The sequence below is a fragment of the Bombyx mori genome, chromosome 1, assembly GCF_030269925.1.
Source record: "Bombyx mori chromosome 1, ASM3026992v2".
NCBI classification, from domain to species: domain Eukaryota; kingdom Metazoa; phylum Arthropoda; class Insecta; order Lepidoptera; family Bombycidae; genus Bombyx; species Bombyx mori.
In genome coordinates this window covers 16827363-16845395 of record NC_085107.1, presented here as the reverse complement: position 1 = coordinate 16845395, position 18033 = coordinate 16827363, and the positions used below count along the sequence as shown (strand labels likewise).

At 35.4% G+C, this 18033-nt stretch overlaps 2 protein-coding genes and 1 long non-coding RNA gene across 23 annotated transcripts in view; 1 reads left to right on the top strand and 2 right to left on the bottom strand.

Moving 5' to 3' along the window:
* The window catches only part of LOC101744007 (coiled-coil domain-containing protein CG32809), a 305604-nt gene that overhangs the window by 16307 nt on the left and 271264 nt on the right, over positions 1-18033 (top strand). The gene's annotated exons all lie outside the window — the stretch shown is intronic.
* On the bottom strand, positions 11526-13027 carry LOC134199495 (uncharacterized). The gene is made up of 2 exons (XR_009974007.1): positions 12845-13027; positions 11526-11779 (listed from the first exon to the last, which is right to left on the bottom strand). It is a non-coding gene; the product is annotated as an uncharacterized LOC134199495 (long non-coding RNA).
* LOC101737229 (uncharacterized) overlaps positions 13621-18033 on the bottom strand; it is an 83192-nt gene continuing 78779 nt past the window's right edge. For all 5 annotated transcript variants that reach the window (XM_062670494.1, XM_062670498.1, XM_062670503.1 and 2 more), the window contains one exon: positions 13621-13955. In XM_062670494.1, coding sequence (XP_062526478.1) covers positions 13934-13955 — 22 coding nt within the window. In that variant the 3' untranslated portion in view covers positions 13621-13933. The remainder of the gene's footprint in view (positions 13956-18033) is intronic.

Sequence of the window (18033 nt, the reverse complement as noted above, 5' to 3'; positions counted from 1 at the left end):
CAGTAACCGCTTAACACCAAGTGGGCTGTGAGTTCGTCCACCCATGTTAGCAATAAAAAAAACCCCTACATGTTGTCTAAGAATTATGGGTTATTAAGGTAGTCAGCCCACTAGAATGGATACCAGGACTTTGTATATTCATGCCGCGAAGCAACCAGGCGTTTCCACTGAGAGAGTAAAAGTAGAACACTGTACTACAGCTATTGAGATTTTAATGATATAATCAAAAAACTCAATGTCTGATCATCTAGAACATTAAAAAGAGATGTTAATTAAAACCCATCTAATGGCGCATTGCGCTCGTCAAAATCGTATGGCGCAATAAATAATTAATCGAGTAACGATCAATGCCGTGAATAAACGTTTGATTCCGATAGTCGAATAGGGATATTGCGTTCGATACTCCGTTGCATTGCAAAAGGTACTGTGATTTTAATTGCAAAATGTTCGCGGTGCGTTTTTCACAACGATATAAAATACATCAAAACTGGAAGTCGTAATGAAAAATGCTTTCAATCACAAAAAGTTATGGTTGATTTTCCAGTGCTCTTCTAGATTGGTATCTACGAATAAACGGGTTAGCGAAATTGCGGTATACGTCAACTGGAAAACCATCGGCCATGCTCAGACTTGAGATCGAATTGAGTTGGATTGAGAGAGTAAAATTGAGACATCGACGTTATGTTTCGAGTTGAGGTGTTTATGACCTTTCGGTTCATAACCATCCTCAAGGAGACTTTAAGACATGTAATTAGCAGTGGCCACGGTAACTGGGCTTTTGTGACGCGCCTCTTTGTCGAAGTAGCCTTCTGACGCTACTTTACTTGTGTATCAAAATTTAATCCGTCGTGAAGATAGACATTTTTCACGTACCTAGTGCAGGTTTTATTGAGTGTCACCTTGTTGTGAAGGGACAATACACTTCGCTTCTAGATCATGGGGTAGAGTCGATTGAGTAGGAACGAGGCTCGGCCCTACACTCGGACCGTGCCGAATATCATCCATTTGTCAGTGGGTGACGCCTAGGTACTTGGCCCTCGGTATAAGTTACCGCGCCTAATTCGAGACGAGACATCTTCCTACTCAAGTAGTAGATAGCTGTATCAGGAGCGACGGCTAAGTAGGTCACCGGCGGCCGGGATATGTTGTATACTTATGGTTTAAAAACGGAGCCTTGTGGGACACCGGCCGAGATCCGTCGCGGAAAATAGCGAGTTCAATTCAATTTTTAAGCCAACACAGAAACGAACGATTCTACAGGAAGTACGACTCTTTGGTACTCGCATGATGTACAGTTTATAAGTTAAACCAGGTGCTTCAAAAACAACTGTTACATATTATAATCTGCATTCGGCGAGCCATCTTTACGAGTATTAGACGGAAAAATAATTCGGGATTGTGTGATTTATATTTTTGTATTCAGATAAGTCCGTGTTTACAAGCGTTACGTCACATCGTAGTAGATTGGCTTGAGGGGAAAATAATAATATTACTAATGAAACTTTGTTTTATTCTTATACAAACCCTTCAAATAGCAAAGATTTTATATTCAAAAGTACATTCGAACCTGATGTCCCTTTTCAAATTCATTCATATGATCTAGAAAAAACATTTATACCCACATGTTTCTTTACATCGGTAAACGGATATGGTTCATTCGTTTTCTATAAAACTTTTGCTCTCGAAGCAAAGAGTCTAACAAGTCTTTCACTTTAAATTCCACTGTTCTAAACAAAACATAACCATAAAACCAATTACCAGTTTCAAACAAAGTTTAAGTAAGAGAACTGAGAATTACGCCATACAAAAGTATAATGCAATTGGATGAAATATACATAATGTAGCGTAATCAATGTACTATTGCAACAATAGTTTACTGTTTTCAATTCTGTATATAAATGGACGATCTAATGCTATTCAATTTTATTTTTTCCAGCTTTGATTTGTTGAATAGAATAGTAGACCCGACCAATACAAATTCACCTCTTTTATTTTGAGCCGCTTACCTCCCTGATGCATCTCGAAAATTAAAAGTGGAATCAAATTCTCTCCCTGAATATTCCCCGGGGAAATGAGATATCAATCTTTATACGACAATAATGTTCGAAGTCGTGTAGTGACATAGTCGTGAAAACCGGTAGGTCACAAACTCGTCTGTCATCATTGCTAATTTCAAAATGTAAATAAATCTTTTACCGAATTTTCTATGCTGACTGCTTTTACTATATTTCAAAGAGGTATATGTAGTCATTTATAAAGATCTAGGATATAATTCCAATAGGTGATAAGTTATTTGGAATGTAAAATCTAAGCAACTTTCATTTAAAGCTAGTAGAATAAATTAACTAGAATTAAATAAAAAATCTAAGAAAATATAGTTTAAATTCTACAAATATTTTAGGAGAGTAATAAAAACAACATCTTCAATAAAAATATAAATTAAGTTTGATATGTTTGTCTTTTGTTAGGTTCCTAGGTTGTTAGGTACTTATATTTGTACCTAGTACCATAGATAATACACATAAATTAGCTATAGATAAGCAACTCAAGCACTCAACAAAAATGTTTACAGGCGTCGGCCAGTGGATAGCTTCGCTTCGATTAGTTTCTCATTGCTCCTGTAGATGGCAGTAATATATTACCTATCCTATATTTAATTTTTAATGAAGGATTTACGAAATTTTCAGAAACCACAAATTGATAAAATTTAATCAATTTGTCTATAACAAACAAAGACTTGTATGATTTATTAATTTTATTAATATTTTATTTTCTGTGTTTAGTTATACAATAATTAAATGCGTTAACTTTAACAACATAATATACGCTTAGGGGCATCCGCTACTAGATGTCGCTAGTTTCCATACAAAAACATTTTTTGTCTTAAAGTATCGCAGTTTCAGGGACCTGATTTAATAATCACATTGGAGCTGGGCCGAGTTTCATTAGTAATAAAATATGTACAATACGTTGTGTGCGTAGTCCTACGCCGTGGCTTAGTCTATTATTTATTTTTTCAACAGTAAACAGCAGCAGCATCGAGGAACTTTAATTTATTTCTTGAAACCAATAAAAGTTTAAAAACAATTACTGAAACTACTCTAAGAAAGCAATTTTGTAAATGACAAAGTTGTTCACGATTACGATAGCTCTACAAACTCGAAACATAATATAAAGTCCAACTTTCGAACGACCAAAGAAAGCGTGCAATGTACGTCAAACATGTATGCCTTCGATCGGTCATTATTCAAACAAAGTATCATAATTTATATGAAAGTATTAGATCACAACCAAGGCTACGTTAAAATTGCTCTTCAGTGAAGCATCTCCATTATGTTGAGTTATTGTTAAAGCAATGAATAAATTATAAAATGGTAAACGGTTTATTCCGCCACCGAGGAACTTTAGGGCGACTAAATGGTTCTTCAGCGACTTGCGGGAAAAAAGTAGGTAATCATTTTATGTTATCTTGGAATAAATGCTTCCATTTTGTTCAAGAAATGCTTCGAAATAGTTACGAAACTAAATTTTAAGCTCTGCTATATATTTATATATATATATATATATATATATATATTTTTGGGAATGATGTAAAAATGTATCAGGACTAAAGACTTTGTTTGGAGTCAGGACTAAATCTAAAATAATCTAAAAATGTACTGAAGCTCTTACCTTATTACGTTCCTGCTCTTCTCAAGTTTGTGCATTCTGGTATAGACCACATGTCTCCAGGTGGATAGTGGCATTCACGTTATGGTGTCTACGTGCTTCAGAAACCACTCAAGCACGTAGCTAGCTAGAAGTAGAGCTAGTAAAGTGAAGTAAACCGGAAAAAAATCTTCTTTCGTTTCTTGATTCCTGTGTCTGTTTGACGTCATTATCGTGTATATTTTTTCTTTTATAATATAATTAATAGTGCTCTATTATTTTTTATATGTCCATTTCTCAGCATAAAAAAAACCTTAACACGCTTGAATAATTTCATGCTAGGCGCTAGGGTAAATAATTATTTAAAAAATAATAGGCGCTCTCATTATAATATCGAACGGCTTTCAGAAAATATGTAGGTATCTGAGCGAATCAATTTAGATTCGCACTTATCTTTCGTGATTCGTCAATCAGCCATATTTATATCTTCATACATTTTCGAATTTACAAGTTATTTTAAATGGACGTGACAGTTTTTTTAAAATTCAAAACTAACCTCTATGAATATATATTTGCATGTTTCTCTGCATCTGTAATGGAATATGAATCAATGCATAAATACATTTCAATTACAAAACTGCGTATAAATCTACATTTATATTTTTCACTCGTTCCAATATTACGAAGTGTTTGATTTTCTTCTGTAGGTAGATAGCTATGTCTCTAGCATTGCTAATGTCTATTAGCGACCGGTGATCGATTACAACCAAGTGATGTGTATGCTTGTTGTCCGCATACAAATACAAGAAAAAAGTAGCATAAGTTTTAATTATAAGTTTAATACTTATGCTGATTAACAATATACATGTAAGGCTCAAAGAACTATTATCTCCACTGCAATACAATCACACGGATAATACATACTTCTATTAAGATCTGTTTCATTAAAATGCCAATAATTACCTAGAATGTTTTTCTTTTTTTTTATTGCCCTAGTAGACAGACGAGCATACGGCCTACCTGATGGTGAGTGATTACCGTCTAGCTAGCTTTTCTAGCTACCACTTCTAATGGACACTTAACGTAAAGGCAAAGACTTTTATTACAAAATAAAAACTATCAAATTTACTGTAACACAATTTTAATCAAACTTTTCTTCACCTGTTATTAAATGACAGTATATTTTAGTCCCTTCAATATTTGCCACATTCAACCACTATTCATCGAAGTACAGCTTCAGCTGTCTGACCGTCTGCTCCAATTCGACTGACGATTTGTGAAATCCAATAATTGAATATCCACCACAGGGGCTGACGAATGTAGATACCAACTCTTTGGTTTTAGTATACGAATTATATATATTTAATATGGGAAGGTATTTTTGAAAACCATTTTATTGGAAGTGATTTCTGACTGATGTAATGCAATCTGCAATTTTAATGTTTGCAACTAAAAATACATAATTAAAACGATAGCTCCCGAATATCGAAGAAATCATTACACAAATAAAATACAACTTACTTATTACTCGACATGTTAGCGTAGATTTAACTTTATTTGATCTTATGCAGGACGAGTGTCATTCAGCATTATTGTTTTGGAAAACGTATCATTTTAACTAACAGAATTTTAATAATTTGGTTTTTGTATACACATATAGTATAATTACAGCATCATTACGTGTTACATTTCATTCCTGCAACTTAACGCGGATTTTTTTCTTAATCGCTTTTTTAGACACTTCATTTTAGTGTTTCCATCTCTTTTTACCATTGAGCAAACAAATATAGCTCCAGGTAGAGTACGCCACGCTCGATGTCAGTTCTAGCCGGATAATAGAGAGCGACATCCGGTTTTCCGTAACGATTCAAACTGGAGTAAGTAAATTTGTTTCTGAATAATACATTTACGCCTATTTGCGAGGTGTCTTAATAGGTCTGTTTTTTTTTTAAATCGCCTATCTTTCATGTAAAACTCAATGTTAATTTTTGGATTTTTGGGGGTTTGTTTCATTTATGATGAACTTAAAATTATGATTTCATATTACTCTTATAATATTATTATTTTTTTGTTAAATTAGCCATTTTGAAATTAAAATGTAGTTGCCTTGTGTTGCAAAAGTTTCCCAGCGGTTTCATAGGTCGTCCTTTCCTTATTTAAATCTTACCAACATAATAATGATAAAAAAGCGAACAACATCATATATAATTAAGTATTTTGCCGTTCTAAATGCTGTTAGCTCACTTTAATTTAATAAATGCCATTTTTGAGAAATTATTCTAACGGAATTTAATTTTTTGCTTACATGGGATGAGCTCACGGCCTATATGATTTTAAGTGGTTACCGGAGGCCATAGATATCAACGACGTAAATGCCGCCAACCCCTTTTTTTTATTGTTTAGGTGGATGGGGGAGCTCACAGCCCACCTGATGTTAAGTGGTTACTGGAGCCCATAGACATCTACAACGTAATAAATGAGATATAAGTTGTAAGGTCCCAGTATAGTTACAACGGCTACCCCACCCTTCGAACCGAAACGCATTACTGCTTCACAACAGGTCCTACCACCAGTCATTACGCAAATTATAATTTTGCGGGTTTCACTTTTATTACACGATGTTATTCCTTCACCGTGGAGGTAAATCGTGAACATTTGTTGAGTACGTATTTCATTAGAAAAATTGGTACCCGCCTGCGGGATTCGAACACCGGTGCATCGCTTCAACACGAATGCACCGAACGTCTTATCTTTTAGGCCACGACGATTCCGAGACATGATTTCTAAAAAACTCAGTTCTATAGTGCATAATATCAAACACAAATGAATAGATTTATCTTCTCGAATACGCCATGAATGACGCACTTCAAACTAGAAATAATTTAAATACTGATACTACGTAACCGATCCTATTTTTTGGCATAGCGATTCACCCATTTACCTTGCTTACCAAGACGTCTGGAAAAACTCGGTAGTGCCCATAGTCGTTGCGCTGAAGGTCGTGGATTTGATTCCCACATCGGGGAAACATTATGACAATGTGATGAACAGGTTTGTTTGCTCTTTGTCTGGATGTTTATTATCTATATATACTTAGATATATAAGTATGTTTGTCAGTCTCTGTTACCCTTAACACAGGGAATTCTAAATTGGAGGCGTATGACGGTGTGTGATTTGTTTCCAGTTATTTTTTATTCATTTAGCTTTTTCAAATATTATTTTGTACAACTTATTTAAACAGTTAAAAGGGCGTTCGTTAAACTTATCAATAATAAAACAGAAATTCTCTTCAAATATTTAAACCAACTCCGCTTTCACGCCCTTGATTTATCTACAAAGTATTGATGACACATAAATCAGGGAAGATCTTGGATTTTCGTTAGCTAGCGCTCTATAAATTAATTCAGTGTCGAGCGTAAATTTTGAATTCCAATAGCTTACGAATTAATTACTGAATAAATACTAAACTATATAGAAATAAATAATAAAAAAGTATAGGTCGAAACGTTTTTTGTTGACAAACTTTAGGACCACCCTTTGTGAATATAGTTCGAAGTACTCTTTTTTCAGGTACGTACTTTTTCAAGTGTGCCATATTAAATAATAAAACACATACTTACTTTATAACTATTATGAAATTATTACATTGAAAGTATAGGTTTTTCTGGTTTGCTATTATTTTTCTTTTACTAGATATCAGAGGTAAAACTTTGGTTTTACATTTAGAAATAATATTATTTTTGAATTTATATTTTTTTGTTCTGGTGTCACGAATCTCGAATTAACTTTATTTTAAAGATACCTCTTTGCAGAGAGGATCCCATATTTAAATTGAATAGTTATTTGAAAAGTGTAAACACAAGTGTTGGGCCTCTTTCTAACCCAGGGATAATATAGTCATAGGTCAAAATGATCGCACCCGATTACTTGTGGCCTAGGCCAGGGACGCTGGTCAATGGTGACTTATCTAAGTTGAACTACCCATTTTAAGTTGTAAAATACTTTTTATTTATTTATCATAGTATATCTTTTTTACTGGTGTTAGGACCTTATGTGTGTCCACACGTTTAGGTACCATCACCGCGCCTATTTCTGCCGTGAAGCAGTAATGCGTTTCGGCTTGAAGGGTGGGGCAGCCGTAGTAACTATACTGAGACCTTAGAACTTATATCTCAAAGTGAGTGGTGCATTTACGTTGTAAATGTCTATGGGCTCCAGCAACCACTTAACACCAGGTGGGCTGTGAGCTCGTCTACCCATCTAAGCAATAAAATCTCATAAAGCAGTAGTCCGTGAGTATTCCACGAGACTATAACACTGAAACACCAGAAAATGTGTTTAACAACAACTAAACAGGATTCAAAAATTTAAACTAAATTTACGTTTGCCGCAGCGCCGCTCACTCCGCTATTCATGAGTAACGGTCTAAACAAAATTAACGAAAGTTTCGGGAGAGCAAACGATAGTAACTACTTAATCACCGAAACACAATTGAAAGTAATTTACCGAATTGCTGCGAGCTAGCGATCTGTTAATATCGAATAGCACGTAGCCTTCGGGTGAATTTAATTTATTTGAACGATTCCCAATCTGTTGAGGAGCTCGGAATCGTTAAATCATCGATTTGTTTATACTAGAGGTCCCGCAGTAGTCGAAATTCGACTATAATTAATTGGAATTGTAAGTTTGTACACTATTATGATTGTATTTTATACTTCTATAATCACAAATTTCGCCAAGACTACGCTATAAAAAATATTAACAAAGGCAAACAATATTTAATCTATTCTCAATTTGACAACAGACGTCAAGAACAAAAGTTTGACAATAAATAGTATGCATGTGTGTGTGCGTCAAATACATGGTATGTAGTAATGTTTTCTTTATTAATTTAATGTATCTTTTATGCATTATTTATAAAATAATAGCATTGTGCACTTCTTCTCTATATTCTCTATAAGTGTGGAAAATTTCATACTCCTCCGTCCGCGCAATATTCGTAAAAAGGGATACAATTTTTTTTCTTCACGTATTAATATATAGATAATTTAAATAATGAAATCGCTTCACATTCTGCTGTAACTATAGATGATATAACGTATTTATATGTTTCCGAAAAACTCTCCTGACAACGAAAACGAAATCATCCAAATCTTCGACTCGATTCAGCTCGACAAGAGTCTGCCTATCACAAACAATGCTCTGTCTGCTTATAAATGTATGTAATGCATTTCGTTTCTAATAGCAAAAACATTTCTGTTTCATACAACTATGAATTGGCTTTGTTTTTATGTTAAATAATTCGCAAAAGGTAATTAACAAAATAGGGAAAAATGGGGGTTTCATGTGACCGGCAAAAATGCTGGGATTGGGATAGAAAACGTTACAAAGGATGAAATTACAAAAAAGTCAAATGAAAGCCTGCATCAAAAGGCATCCTAAAAGCATAAAAAGTTCAGTGTACGAAACACAGACTATGTGAGCGTCCAGAAAATGTTAAAACACTTAATTTTCACGAAAAATTTACACCACGGCGTGCGCTTTTATTCATTTTTAGCGGACTTTAAAAAGCGGGGAGATTCTCAATTCGACCGTAAGTTTTTTGAATCGTTTATTGATAAATCGAATGATTTGTGAATCGATTTTGAGGATTTTCTTTATGTTTTAAAGCCAGTGCTTCATATGTGGTCCCGTTTAAATTTTAACAAGATCAGCCCAAGTTTGGTATTTTACCATACCGCCATATCATTTAGCATATACTATATCTTGGCTACCTTAATATAAATATAAAGTTTTATTTCATTTATTAAAAAACGATACACATAAGTATATTATGGACGTGTATCTTAAAAGCGTTCAAATTTAGATTCCACACAAAAACGACGTAAATAGACTCGTCATGATGCGTCATGGTATAATGCATACGATGACGATGACTCACCTCGGCTTTGCGTCCTACTTACCACTAGAGACCGAAAGCGAGCGTTCTATCCTATACAGGTGAATATCACTACTGAGGATCTATACTGCTTATATGTAATTCCTCTAACATAACCGGCTATTTTCCGTAGATCGACGTCTATTTATCTGTTTAGCATAGGGTTAGAAAGGTCCTGCGAGCACCATCTCATATCTTGTAGCAAGCAAGCTAGCTCGGTTTCTTGAGCTTATCTTCCAAGTAGGACCTGAACAACAGATTTTCTATAATACATCTTGGCCTTAAGGGTTTGTTGTATGGTCTGTTGATCATGATTTCTCCAACTACTATTCGGAGCTAATGGGATAGGTAATACATCGTTGGAAGACTAGTTGCACAGTAGTTTCTTGTCTCTTTTCAGTTTTAAGGATATCTGTGCATCCAGATTAATAGATAGATAGTTTCTTAGTGAGAATCAAAGATATAATTATTGTTTACAAAGTGTGAGCTATCCTGGGTTCTTGGCCTTTTGGCTTTATGGTCAAGCCTGCAATTGAAGCTATAGATTCAGCGGTATAACTTCCTCTTTAAGTACGTATGTACATATATTGACTTAATTTCAACATTAGGCTAGTTTCGTATCTTCAGCAGAACCTCGTACATTATATTCTATTTGGTTTTTAACATGAGTGTATCCTAATTTTGCAACTTTAACTGATTCGAGCATTGGTATGCTCTACGCTCCTGATTGTCTTAAAGGTTTAACTAAATAAATAGCAAAAAAAACCTTTATCGGGTCTCATCGACGCTGATGTTTTATTTGCGTCACAAAACCTAACCCCTACAGGCACCACTTCACGATCCATACGTCTGGAATGCCTTTGATGTCGAGTGTTGTCGCCACCCGTGTATTCCACAGTTCTACGAATAAATGCCACGGCTCTTTAAAATGGGAAGCAGAATGTTTCAAGCTAGTTTTTCACAAGTATTCACAAAATATTCAAGTCTATATTCCTACAGTTATACACAGTGAACTAGGTACGAGGCATATTACTGAAGAGAATCTGTTTGAATTCTAGTAAAGGTACCTATGAATTAATATATATATACATAATATATTATTTTCAATAATATATGTATTTCATCTTTTTTTTTTTTTATGATTGAAGGATTACTGGTGGCCCGGAGGCCTTTCCAGTTTCACCAGGACAGGTGGGCGAGTAAAGGCTCAGCCAGGAGGGGTGGGATTTGCTAACAGCTGCCCGAGCGCCTCCGAAGGAGACCTAACAACTCAAGAGTAGCTGCTTCGCGAATGAATCTACTACCGGATCGGAATCGCGACCCGCTGAGAAGATCCGGCGAGAAACTCAGCGAGCTGATTCATGGGTTAGGTTGCACGGCGAACTCTTTGTCGAGTTCGACGAGTACGGTTACCGAGGTCCCTAAGCCTACTCCTAGAGCTGAAGGCGTCTAGTGCAAAGGTTATTGGATCTGATGGATCCGTAAGGACGTGTCTAGGGCGTCGACGGTGACTGGCACCTGCATGATCAGGATTCGGGGAGTAGTCAGCGGCGGCTACGATATGGCGATTATCGTGACGCATAGCCTTATCGAAGTACCGTTCCGACGCTGACTTCATGTATTTCTGTATAGATTCGAGGCCCAGGTCGTCGTGTAGGTCAACGTTCCTCACGAACCACGGAGCTCCGACGGCTAACCTGCAAAAGCGGGATTGTAGAGATTGAAGGGTGTCTATGTGTGTGTATTTCATCTCTTTTGCTAAGTGTACGTGTTGAAGTTTAATGCACTAAATGATTATTAATACGGACACAAAAAATTAAATTTGCCATATTTATGGATTTCATAAAGGGAAGTGAGTGATTAATTTGAAAAAGTTACTCCACGTTTATATCCGAAAAAAAGTAAATATGTAAACTATTATTTATTAAAAGAAAATCGTAAACGTAAACCTTTATTCATAAGTGAGATTAAATTAATAAATTTAAATCTCAACATTACAAAGTTTTACTAGCTCATGTGCACCATTTTATTTCACGATTGAACTTGCTGACTAAACGACACTTCAAATATTTAGAACTACTCTTGCGTTAAACCTTGTCGATCGATACCTAAGGGGATCTGGTGAAGGCTTATTACAGCATACGGTATGTGCATAAAGATGATTTTTAAATCAATCGCCCCATCGTAATTCTCTAAAAAATCATATTAGGTATTTGTAAAAAAAACAAGACGTGTACAACTCTCAAAAGATACTTAATTTCTTCGTATTATATAATTAACTGATAGAGAAGATGGAGTTTTTATTAATTAGGAGATTCAACTGACAACCAATTCAATTGACCACAATGAATTGCTAAGAATTTAATATTATATGTACTGAAGATTCGTGGAGCTTAAAATAATTTAATAAAAAATATAACCCCGCCTGAACGAATTCTATGTATACCACTCTATTATGAATACCATTTAACCACCAATTAACAATCGATGGCTTATTCGTCGTGCCAACAAGTATAGCAGTGTCCATGTTGATTTTAGTCCGCCAATACAAGTGCTCCTAAAATCTCCTGTATGTTGTAACAGATCTACGCTGCGTAAAGGCCTCAAAGGCCATTGTAGTCAGAATTGTCATGTAGAAAATGTGACGCAGATTTGGCCATGGACTGTAGCTGCAGCAGCATGATAAAATTGTAAATATGCGAGCCGCTTTGTGTTGTGACCCCTTTGTTTCCGACAATACTGTGAAGTAGCGTGTTATTTGGATTTTGAAGTGTGTATTATATTATGTGATACAAGAACAGTATTTTCACGAATATATGCGAACAGAACGCAATCATAATTGATGGATGTCGAAGAGTCTCGGTTTGTATATTTCAGCTTTTTCTAGAACATATTTATTTTTGTCTTGTCTTGTTTTGTCTTTTGGGACGCAGCTGTGATTGTTAAAAAGTATATTTATTTTGTAGAAGACAGTTTTTTGAGCAAATTAATATATGCTTTTTGAGATTTGGTTCGTGATATTTCGTAATCCCTTGTTTAAACTCTGAAACTTCGATCGAAAAAATATACTTTATATTTAAAACTGTATAACTATTATATATATTTCTATATACTAAAAGCACACCGCTATTCTCCTTAATGATTAATTAAACTAAGAATCTTAACTGCAGTTCGCTTTCCCGCCGTTATCTACTGTGATATTAATGAGGAATTGAAATAATAATATGATTCACGGTCGTACCGTATATTTACCGTACCGTATATTACACGAAACGAGGCTTGCCTTTAGGGGTTAGGATGTCCAACTTCTAAACAACCTCATTAAAACTCAACCATTTTGTCGGATCCCCAAACAGCTCCCTGAATTCAATGAACTTTTTGTATAATACTGTTTGTTCCGTTCTTGTTATGCTGAAGTATTTCTAAATAGAAATACACATCCGATGTCATCTAAAAGTGTTATTATTTGTGTTAAATGTCACATGGCAACCGGTCATATCCAACGGAGAAGAAGGTAAAACCTTTTTCAAAATTAATCACTGGCTATGACATTGGTATAAGGCGTTTTATACGTTTTCAAATACGTAATATTTTTTTATTGCGCTTCTGCTTAATCGTTACACTGTTGACAGGGAAGTCATGGTCGTCATGTCGTATTGGAGAGAGCAGTTCTGATGCGCCTCACGATCCCGCCATCTCTCCCTGTTCGATGCCATCATACTAAACTCATATAAGGAACCTTATTTACCGCATTACACGAGCAATACTGTATACTAGAAATACTCACGATACACCAATTCTTAAACAATTATTAGAGTAACTAGTTGAGACATAAGACTGGAGGATTGAAATCAAATCTCAACACTATAAAAATACGGCTGTTCTAAATATAAGAAAGCGCAAATGCTCCTCGGCTAATAAAGGTGGGATCTTTCTGTTAATCAAATACTCACCTTATGTGCGTTGAATTAATAACTGTTAGTGCTTGAGCAGACGACCTTACGTCCTGCATGATTTTCAGTGAAACACAATATTTTATGCATCAGTTTATTAACCAGATAATTATTACATTGATATACGTATTGAATAATGATTATATTAGTATGAATGAAATACAAGCCGCCGTTGTTAGAATTTGCAAAATAAATACACCAAGCTTAATTAATTTAATATGATGGTTTTATTAAAATGGCGGCTAGGTAGGGTCGATATGACACCCTATCATAATTGTGTGTTTATAGATGTTTAAAAAACTTCGTGATCTTCAGTTGTTGAAGAAGCTGGTTGCTCGTTTTCATTAAAGGTGACCGATCGGAGTTGCAAGATAGAGCGCAGCTGTAACGAAGTTACTGGGCACCCCTCAAGATACTGAAACAATAATACATCAGTTGAATTACACGTTATGTTCATTTATTTTAAATTTAGACAGGCTTTTTTTTTAAATAATATAACTGTAATATGTATATATTATTATATGTATGCTGTATTATATTATATTTATGTACTCTATGCACTATGTTTGTGTTCCTAATTCTTCTTTCCTTTTGCGGGCCTAAGAGAGGCCTGGAAGAGATTTCAACATGAAACAAGTAGTGCCCTTGTACTCTGTATCCTTATTGTCGTGTTTCTTCTAACAGCAGTGTGTACAAAATATATTAAATAAAAAATATATTAAATAATATTGTAGAATAGCATAAATGACATGTCAATAACAATATACAAAATCGACCATGTATGCATTAGTGGGGCACTTTTTAAATAACGGCTATTTCTTATCAACACAAAAAGGCTAAATCTACACATTCGCACACTCTAGTCTATGGATATATCCTAACACCATCACCGTGCGTTGCCATTATTGCTAAAACAGGCTTTGACACATAGTGACGAAAGTCGAACATTAAGGATGTATCCTATTAAATATTGAGAGCGACATCCTTGGATTTGCGACTACACGTGACCCAATTACGTATCTAGGACACGTGAGACTTAGTAAGGTACATCCGACTTCCAAATAAAGTCCAATCACCGGAAACAAGTCTTCTTGACAGCCATCGAAAGTAGTTGTCATTCTGGGCTATTAAGATCTCATGTTTCATGTTGGCGACATTCGTTGTGTAAGCTTAAGCACATTTTCAGAAATAATTTAGTTTTCTAACGATATATTTGTTTTTGTTTTTATTGCTTAGATGGGTGGACGAGCTCACAGCCCACCTGGTGTTAAGTGGTTACTGGAGCATAAAGACATCTACAACGTAAACGCGCCACCCACCTTGAGATACAAGTACTAAGGTCTCAAGTATAGTTACAACGGCTGCCCCACCCTTCAAACCGAAACGCATTACTGCTTCACGGCAGAAATAGGCGGGGTGGTGGTACCTACCCACGCGGACTCAAAAGTGGTCCTACCACCAGTAATTACGCAAATTATAATTTTGCGGGTTTGATTTTCATCACACGATGTTGTTCCTACACCATGGAAGTCAATCGTGAACATAATTTGTTTATAGCTTTGGAATTAACTGCCGTCAGCATGATACCCCTGTGCGTGTGTTTTTAGGGCATAGCCATCGACAGCAAAAACAATTATTATTTTTCTTAATGTCAACTGTTTGCTAGTATGCCTATCGACTTATACATAAAAATATACATGAAACTAATAATAAAATACTTCACGATTATCTCAAATAATTTTTTATAGCCCGAATTTGTCTTGTAATCTTAGAAATCGAACTAACTCGATGTTATTAACATTTAACGATCCCCTTGAACTGATTTTTTGTAATGAAAAAAATGACACCAAAATATCATTTATCGAATTATTTTCGAAGAAAACAGTACATAAATTGCTCTAATGAGAGATAAATTTACAAATTATTTTGTTTACGAACGTAGAAATGAAGGTAGAAATTATGTTCGTATCGTACGATCGATGATCACTATATCCTTACATCGAGCTTAATTCGGGAAAGCTTAGTGGCACGCTAAAAACTATTATCTCTACTTATTATACGTACTTAACAAATGACTTCTACGGTGCATAGCATCGCGCATAAAAATCAAACCCGAAAAAAAAATTGTTTGGTTAATTGCCGGCGGTAAAGCGTCTTATGAGGCCGTACGGGTCGATACCACTATACTGCCAATTCTATGTCTCGTAAATCTATAACGCATTTTGGCGCGAAGAGTGGGGCAGCCGTTGTACGGTAAAACATGAAACTTAGAACTTATGTCTCAAGAGTGGTAGCGGTATTGACGAGGTTGATGTCTATGGGCTCCGGTTGAGACTAGATGAGTTGCCAGCTTGTTTATCCATAAGCAACAAAGAATATATGTATATATCAGCTTAAAAACAAGTGCAGCCGGCGGCTACAATACAACGTAATGCGTGTTGTTCTTATAGATAAAAATGTTATTTATCGCCGAGCTATCCCTAAGGGCGTTTTCTTTCGCACTCAACTTTTATTTATTTATTACATAGATGGGTGAAAGAGCTCACGGCCTATCAAGCGTTACGTGGTTACCGGAGTACTGGTGGTAGGACCTCTTGGGAGTCCGCACGGGTAGGTACCACCACCCCGCCTATTTCCGCCGTGAAGCAGTAATGCGTTTCGGTTCTAAGGGTGGGGTAGCCGTTGTAATTATACTGAGACCTTGGAACTTATATCTCGAGGTTGGTGGCGCATATGCGTTGTAGATGTCTATGTGCTCCAGTAACCACTTAACACCAGGTGGGCTGTGAGCTCGTCCACCCATCTAAGCAATAAATAAAATAAAACACACAAACATAACAACGGGAATCTCTCAACCGACTTCAATATTTGAAGTCTAAGTCTCAATTCTATCTATAACGACCTAGCCAACAAATCATACCACAGTAAGTACTAATTGGCGTGTCAAAAAGATCAGCTATCAATTTATGGCCGTATAAAGAAGAAATCGATTTTAACTAAAACGTTGAAAACTATCGTTGGAAAACATTTTTATATTAAAGATTATTATTAACAATCGGATTGAATATTGAATATCAACCAATTACAAAGAGAAATCGTATCGAGCCGCTTTTGTTTTTAAGCCGGATTGTCGAAATTGTGCACTCAAATTAGCTGTTCCGTGATCAGCATTTCCATGTTTTTTGGCTTGTACAAATCTGCACAATTTATTTATATATTACATTCATTGTCTGATTGAATTGTCCTAAAGAAGGGTGTTTGCATATTGATAATATTAACAAAAAACGTAACAATATCGAGGGGTATTTCGCTTAATTTGTCTTTATAATTAAAGTTGCATTTTATTTGGTACTAGCTGACCCGGCAGACTTCGAAGTGCCTCAATAAAAGACGTAAAGTTTTGTATAAAATAATCTTAAAACAAACAAAAGGAATCCGTCCGACGGGGGACACATCAAAGGAAAAACAATATTGTTATTTTCATTTGACTCCGAGCATTTTCGTATTTATCTACATTTTAAACCTTCCCTGGACTTCCACAAATAATTCAAGACCAAAATTAGCCAAATCGGTCCAGCCGTTCTCGAGTTTTAGCGAGACTAACGAACAGCAATTCATTTTTATTTATATAGATTAGCATGAACAGTTCGATGTTTTTAATTGAGCTTCAATTAAGCTTACTGTGCTCAAATAGCTGAAAAAAGTTGAAAATTTTAAATGGCTCTCCTGTAAAGATGCACAAATTTCGCTTAAATAGCCTTTCACCTCTAAATATGGCATTTGGGTAAGCTTGACTCGAAACTATCGATTTTCAAATTTTATTCCCATTTTATGAAACTTTTACTGTACTCTAATTTACAATCCGGTTTCAATTTATGCACTGCATCGTCGGCAGCTGACAAAAGCCGGAGTTATAACAATAAAACTACATAAAATAACAACCAACATAAAGTGAGCCCTCATATGTGCATAAGAGATGGCTGGCATACGCTTATTGTAATCCCAATAAATATATTATGACATAATCAGAGTATAGTTACAATGTATTTTGAAGTGAAGCTTACAGTGTGGTAGGTCGATCGGGTACCGATACGATTAAACTCAAGCAAATCGTCATCGTTATGACATGAACCATCGCATCTTTCGCATCTACGCATCTTTCGGATGTTCCACAAAATTACATTTTTTATTTAAGTTGAATTTAACCTTCAAACAATACAAGCAACAATTCAAGCAAGCAAGCAACAATAAATATATTAATGTCAAGATTTTAAGCATTAGCGGTAGGCAGCGGCTTGGCTCTGCCCCTGGCATTGCTGAAATCCATGGGCGACGGTAACCACTCACCATCAGGTGGGCCTTATGCTCGTCTGCCTACAAGGGCAATAAAAAAAGCTTAATATTTTTATTCAAGGAAACACGATATGCAAAAACAGTATATGTATGTCCAAAGATGAGAATAACAATATATCCGTTCCAACATTTAATTTTAT